This window comes from Mucor velutinosus, assembly GCF_035048745.1.
Source record: "Mucor velutinosus strain NIH1002 chromosome Unknown tig00001542, whole genome shotgun sequence".
Classification (NCBI taxonomy): domain Eukaryota; kingdom Fungi; phylum Mucoromycota; class Mucoromycetes; order Mucorales; family Mucoraceae; genus Mucor; species Mucor velutinosus.
This window is the reverse complement of record NW_027041924.1, coordinates 829,661-837,061: the sequence shown is the minus strand read 5'-3', so window position 1 is coordinate 837,061 and position 7,401 is coordinate 829,661. Positions and strand designations below refer to the sequence as shown.

General features: G+C 41.9%; 2 protein-coding genes across 2 annotated transcripts; one reads left to right on the top strand and one right to left on the bottom strand.

The window, feature by feature from the left end:
- On the bottom strand, positions 1-1,462 carry SKN7_2 (kinase-regulated stress-responsive transcription factor skn7; the record flags this gene model as incomplete). The annotated part of the gene is made up of 4 exons (XM_064824261.1): positions 1-113; positions 173-244; positions 300-682; positions 747-1,462. The coding sequence occupies 4 exons, from the start codon at positions 1,460-1,462 to the stop codon at positions 1-3; spliced, it is 1,284 nt and encodes a 427-aa protein (XP_064677197.1).
- A 2,970-nt stretch (positions 1,463-4,432) lies between these two features.
- Positions 4,433-7,339, top strand: ARP4_1 (NuA4 histone acetyltransferase subunit; the record flags this gene model as incomplete). Its single annotated transcript, XM_064824260.1, has 8 exons — positions 4,433-4,643; positions 4,703-5,011; positions 5,065-6,162; positions 6,218-6,387; positions 6,450-6,517; positions 6,575-6,614; positions 6,693-6,936; positions 6,999-7,339. 8 exons carry the CDS (start codon positions 4,433-4,435, stop codon positions 7,337-7,339), a joined length of 2,481 nt encoding a protein of 826 aa, XP_064677196.1.
- Between the last annotated feature and the right edge of the window lie 62 nt (positions 7,340-7,401).

Here is a 7,401-nt window from a genome sequence, read left to right as displayed (position 1 = left end):
TTAAATCTGAAGGGAATCATAATGAACAGGGCAACCTTTTCCTTTCTGTAACCACGATGCTAAGCATTTCTGATGATAAGAGCACAGACAAATCATTCTCGATATTTTATCACCTAAATGAGGTCCTTGTCATTAGTGAATGCATTTCACACACCTTGATTTGCTCCCTTACCTGCTTCAAACTCTTCGAAACAAATGGGGCATTCATCATCAATTTGTGTTGATTCTTGTGATAATTGATACACTAAAAGAAAGATAAATAACGCCATTTCTATTCTCCTTCCAACGATAAAACTTACCTATATAGCGTGGGGATTGCACGGGTGGACTGCCTACGTTCAGACATCTCTGTAAATGCTCCTCTTGTTCACCTTTTTGCATGCCCAAAAATGTACTTCCACATACGGGGCAATCAATCATTAAGCTTTGGCTACTGTCTGTGCGTCTCATTTGTGATCCAAAAGCCATGGGCCTACTGTTAGAGGATCGATGGCCCCTTCGTTGATGTGATTCAGATGAACGACGTATAGGTTCTCGATAGCAAGTGTCACAGACACGCTGAGATTGTGAAGCTAGTAATGGATACTGAGAGGGTGATACCATAGGATCTTCGATTAGTTCTTCTACAGGCAGTCGGATTCTATTTGAACTGCATTTGTCGCATACAATTTGTCCACAACGACTATTGAATTCATGCTATACGTTAGTAACACTTGATGCTTGTCATGGCTGTTTGCATATTTTACCGGCAATGGTGCCTTCTCACTAGGAAATTAAACCGTCTGTGGCAGCGTCGACATTCAGGCGCTTGTCTATCCATCTCCCATACTCTTTGCGACCGAGGCAAGAGATTGCCGTTCAAGGTACTAGGGCTTACACTACTAACACTTCGGCCTCTTGGGGAATAAGGTGTGCTGTTTGTATTTGGCACTGTGATGTTGTTATTACTGCTGCTCGATGTCGCTGTAGTAGCAGCAGGCCTTGATCCACTATTGACAGTGTCTGTGGGTGCTATCGAATGACTATCAGATGACTCTCGTTCTGGATCTGCATGCTCACGCTCAATGGTTGGTATATTCGAGTGTATCTCCTCTTGCCCATTCTCCGTGTGCTGCTCTCTATCATATGGTGTAGATGCCTCTATCTCTGCTACTGGTGTTCTTGCATGTTCACTTGTATCGGTGCTCAAATTGTCCATGTGGGTAACCAGATTACCAACATCGTAATGCTGTACGTTCTCCTCTGTCATGTCCTCCTCAGAATCGGATCCACCATTCTGATGCAATCTCTTGTGTGTATTTTGGGGCGGTAAGGGCGTGCTGTTTACATGAATGATATTGGCAGCAGCCTCTGTAATATCTCCCTCTTCAGGTATGCTGTCTACATCTCGTTCGCTTGTGGTAGATACCGGCTCTTCTGATATGACTTGGTTCTGTAAAGAGTGCTGTGTGATCTCTGTCATTGATAATACGTATTTTAACGGGGCAGAGAAAGAATAGGATGGAACGAGAGCAAATGAAAAAAGGAAAAGAAGAAGAAAAAGAAAAAGAGAAAAGGTACTCTCTTTGCTTACTTGAATTCCAGACAATTTTTATCATGACGCCAGATGCCTGTATCTCTTTTCTCACACAAACCAGATCAAATGCTTACAGCTTTAAAACATTGCTAAAACGAGCTTCCTATAACTTTTCGGCATGTTGCTTGGAAGCCTATCATCTTGACTTCGTTGCATCATCCAGCCTCAAACAATGCATCATTCAAACTTTGGTAATGATGATGCTACGGATTGACATCTATACCCAATCATGCAACAAGTACTCATCGCAACATTTTTAATTTAAAATGTACATTTTCCAGAGATTCGATCTGATAGTAGTAGCGCAGCCGAGACAACATGCTAAAGTTACTAAGCACTTTATATTCTTGCTGCTTACTCTTTGAGGCAGTTGAGATCCCCGTTTTTTTTTTCGAGCTCTTTGCTTTTTAAGATGACTCAAGTATGACATGACGATGGATTGATGAGATCCGCCACCTACCACTACTGTGCAATGCGGTATCACAAAAGCAGTGGCTTCATTCTTGTAAGATGTAGCTTTATGGCAAATAGTGTAAGATGGTATACCGATCAAAGGTTAAATGGGGTGTTTTCTTTGGCAAAATTCGAGATTGAGCATGCTTATTACAGTGTTGATAAGCATTTTCGTGGTCTTGTTACCCAATGATCACATTTTGCAATCTTTGTGTAATCGAGGGATGAAGTGATGCTCCAAGCTGTTCAATCCAAAACAATCGTTTCAAATGTTCGCTGGAAACTAAAGCATCTTCAGTGGAGTACAGAAGCAATGCGATTACAAGTCTGACCCCCCTTTCATGATACGTAAGCTATTTTAGCAAGTATATGATAGTCTTTGGCTTGTTGCATCAAAAGAGCCCACAATCGTTTGCTGATGTATACATAGTTCAGACAACGAGTTGATACAACATGGATCCAGTGCCACTGAAACTACATGGCTGCGCTTCAGTCACTAGAGAAGCAACATCTACATGGTGGTCTACGGTATACGATACTAGCCGAGCTATCTCACTACGTTCGATGTCGGCGTCGCCCTGTGGGCTCTCGCCAAATACATTTTAAATCAGATATAATAAAACTTTGGCATATCAAGTAGATTTTAAACAATCTATTATTAGTATAAAAAAAAAAAGAAAAAAGAAAGGTTATATTAGAGCCACCAGGAGGAGGAGAGGAGGTATCTCCCTCAGTATCCTTTTTGCTTGCACCGATATCAAACGAAGTCTATTACTGAGACGATATGAAAGAAAGTTCAAGTTTTATGCACCATTTGTACACCACAATCTCCATTTTCTGATAGTAGAATTGTCCCATCATTCGCTGCTGCTGATGCTCTTAATAAGATGGCGCATAAAACTGGTCATGCGCAAATACAGGACTTGTGTACGGTCTACAGCGACGTTTTTGAGATATAGTCATTGCAAAATACAGCTTTATGAGGAAAAGCTTCCCCTAAAAAAAGCATTCGAGCTAAGCAATTGTCCTTTCAATTCCATGATCCTCATTTAATCAACATCGCAATTATCATTGCCATCAACAGAAAGGCATTTAGGTCAACCAGCAGCAATGCCGCCGCTAAAATTAATTGAAACTCCGTGTATTTTTTTCTGTTCAAGATTGGACAGATTTCGTCTTTTTTTCAACTTCTTTAATCAATTTTGTAATATCCGACTATATAAACTGTAATGATCACCCTACGCTTCCTAATACATCTTTGAAGCACTTTTCAAGGCGCTTCCAATGGTGCTAATTGTAATAAGCGCTTTGACTGAAATTACTGAGTAATCCAGTAAAATATGAAATGAAGTTTTTAGCGTAAATAGCCATATTTTGCATATGAAAACCTCATAAAAGTGGTTTCATAGGTTGCTTTGGATCGACAGAAACATTTTGATTTGATATATACCATAGTAAAAGTCTTCATTTTCGAGGTGAAAAATGCAATCGTTTGATTTTCGATGAAAACCATGAGGTACCCCTCATGCTTTTTGGTCGATTTTGGGCCATGTTTTTTTTGGACCCAAAAAGTTGAGCAAAGGTGCCAGGAAGTTACTACTACTCAAGTACAATTATTTGGCGTCATTCTGGCGGCTCAAAAAAAGTCTACATATCAAGGTATGAAGGCCTGAAAACTGTTCAATTTGGGTGATTTTTTTGCTTTATGGCTTTTATTTATACGGCATGAACCACACCTCTAGTAGCTGTACTTTCTGGAAGGGCAGTTCTGCAGCTTGTGCAATTTCTAATTCGAATAAGAGGCATATTGATTTTGGTAAGACTAATTCATGCAATTTTTGATGCGTTATTATGTTGTTGGTAAACTTATTAATGATGGAAATGTATAACCGAATTTGCTGCTTGAATATTATGGTTTTTCTCCTTCGCTTCGCTATAGTAAAACCCTCTTAAGGTCAATGTTACCAAATGTTGCCCTAAAGCCACAAATCATTCAATACACAGCCAAATAGCAGGCAAGAAATCACTGTTTTATGTTCTTGGGAGAGGAGCTTCTAATCTCTGATTGGTTACGACGCTTTTGCGTTTAGGTTTACCAGTATAGATAATGATTATCTAGTATATATATATAATGATGAAGCCTGCGCTACACACTTGAATATCAAAAATCTCTTTAATGTTCAGATAACCTTCAGAATGGCATATCCAAGTATAGGGTCTGTTTACCAACACTCACATACAATACAATGGCTTTATAGGCATTCAAATCAGACCTGTCAAAAAGTTACATTTCATGCTGAGTGCTAAATTGAGGCGAGGGAGGAAGAAAAGCAGAATTGACTAGCTTGTTTCGACCCATGTTTTGATTGTTCCCTATACTTTGTACACTATTTTTCTCTTCCAATGTCTATATTGCACCGATTGGGACGACTCCCAGCACGAAATGTATATAAATGGATTCACACTTCAGCCTATCTGAGGACTGCAGCGACAGAATCACCCGCCAAACCTGCAATAGACTCAAAGACAACGACCAGCTTATTAAACTCAAAGCATCATGGCCGTCACCGTTCGTCCAAATTGAAACAAACCATGGCCAAGGCCACGTTACCAGGTAAATCTGATCTCAGTGCATTTTATGGTGCACCGATTGTCTGATACACATCTAAACAGAGTCCTTTTTGTCGACAAATTACACCAAGCATACAGCATTGAAATCACTGCCACCTAAATACGCACCATTTGTACCGGATTATGTGTGGAAAGAACTAGAGTATTCCGTCAGATCAGGGCTGGCACCCAAAGGCACATTGGCGGCGTATGATCATACAGACCATATCGGCCTGACCGTGCCCAACGCAGGAGCATGCTATTTGCAGGACCATATAGTACATCAGCTGGCAGCCAATGTCAATGCTAATGTGCTCACCTTGGATCCTCAGGACTTTATATTCTTGGCTCAACGTAGTTTCAGCAGGGACGGTAGGTGACCATAGAAGAATACACTCAAGTCAATGTCTAATCATTGATGATAGCTGCCGATTTGATGCCTCTCTTTTCATCCAGCGAGCAAGAGCGCAAAAAGCTGCTAGCACTCAGTCAGGAATATCAGGACGAAATGGATAACGCAGACACCATGGATTCAGATGGTGATGTCCGTGGCGCTTTTGGCCTTGTTAAACAACAGCCTCAGGACACAAACCAAGACAATGAGGAGGATGCAGAAGAATACGACGAGGATGACTACGATGAAGATGACGATGAAAGCGCTGACCAAGACGACGGCAAGGTGAAATTGCGAGTTGTGCCTTTTGGACAGCCCACTTCTGCCGGGAAGATCATTGAAGTGCACCGCAACAAGAGAGATAAAGAGGCAGAATCCGTGCTAAGGCACTTATCCAAAAAATACACTCACATGTTCAAACGGCATTTGGCAGATGGCGATAGCAGCAACGACAACAAGATTGTGTATCTGAGGGATTACGGAGGCATCCATGATCAGTTTTCCAAGATACTGTTGAACTCACTTGTGGATGCAGTGGCCGATCTGAAACAAAAGGGACATGCTTTGATCATGATTGCCTCTCACTGTCAGAGAACAAGAAAGCTGGACGAGGATTATCCTGACATATCAAATATGCGTCGTATCTCTGTGCTACCACCGCTGCAGGATGAAGCTCAAGTAGCAGAGTGGACGTCCATAATGAAACAAGACGAAGGTCGCAGAATCAAGGAAATCAACGCAAAGCAGCTGCTGGCCATGTACAACCACAAGAGCACGCTTGGTCTAACAGCAGACAACCAGGGCGATTTGCTCAGAGATCTACTCGCCATGGAAGACCTCACTCTCTCAAAAGCGATATGGACTCCTGATAATGTAGATCGTCGTGTTACGGCAGCGATAGGTCACGCATTGGAAAAGAACAAGACAAGCCTCGATGTGCAAGACTTTGAAGCCGCCAACCGCATTGTTGATCAGTACACAGAGATGCTGGAAAAGAGCACGTCCAAGTTAACAACTCTGCCCAAAGAGGCTCTGAAACTAGAGCCAGACGGAAGCGTGGATTTCGCTCATTTGAAAAAGACGTGCAATGATTTCGAACGCAAGTTGTTGAGCAGAGTGGTGGATGGCAGTAAGTTGAACCGTATGTTTAAGTTTGATGGATGAGTAACACGTGTCTGCTGTAGCTCAAGTCCAGGGATCCTTTCAAGATGTACGTGCACCGCCACTCACTATCAGTACACTCCAGTCGTTGATTTCTTTGCCTTTGATTCGTCCAGAACTATTTAGAAAAGGTATCCTAAAGAAGAACTTTATACCTGGTGTATTGCTCTTCGGTCCACCTGGTACAGGAAAGGTATTTGCTCTTTGTGCAACTGAACAAATGTGAGGAAAAACTCAGTTGTATCTCTTCAATAGACCATGTTGGCCAAGGCCGTTGCCAGAGACAGTGGTAGCCGCATGCTGGACATTCAAGCAAGCGATGTGTAAGTTGAAGATCTGAAGTCGGCAATGCTGTGTACTCTCTGACACCTTCATTCTAGCTATGAAATGTATGTTGGACAAGGCGAGAAAAATGTCAAGGTACACACAGACACAAGCAAATTAGACATGACATGGAAACTCATATACGGCTCTTGTTGTTGTTCCATCTCATATTAGGCAATTTTCTCTCTCGCAAGAAAGCTCTCTCCTTGTGTCATCTTTATAGATGAAGTGGATAGTCTGCTGAACCAGCGTGGATCTGACCATGCAGCGAGATCGCACCGGGAAATCATCAACCAGTTTATGGTGGAGTGGGATGGCCTCTCTAGCCATAATCAAGGCATCATTGTCATGGCAGCTACTAACCGACCCTTCGATTTGGATGATGCTGTTCTTAGACGTATGCCTCGTCGTATTCTCGGTAAAAGATCATGTAGAAAGCAGTGGCACAAATATTTGGTATTTATTGTTTGCTGTTTGTAGTTGATTTGCCTAATGAAGACGATCGTGCAGAGATATTAAAGATACTCTTGAAAGATGAGGATCACCACCAAGTGTTTATAGCAGAGATAGCCAAAGCTACGGAGCACTACTCTGGCTCTGATCTAAAGAATGTCTGTGTCACAGCTGCCCTGAAAGCTGTTCAGGAACAAGTGGCGACAAACCAACCTCAGGCACTGACCATGGAACATTTTAGAGAAGCCATCAAGATGGTGCCTGCTAGTTCCAGCGATGACATGGAGAGCTTGGTTGAACTGAAAAAGTGGGATAGCAAATTTGGTGATGGCAAAAAGAAAAAGAAGACTAGCATTGGGTTCTCTTGAACATATAAATCATGTGCAAAATCTTAATTTTTTTTCCCTTTTACTTCTTTCTCTCTCTTCCC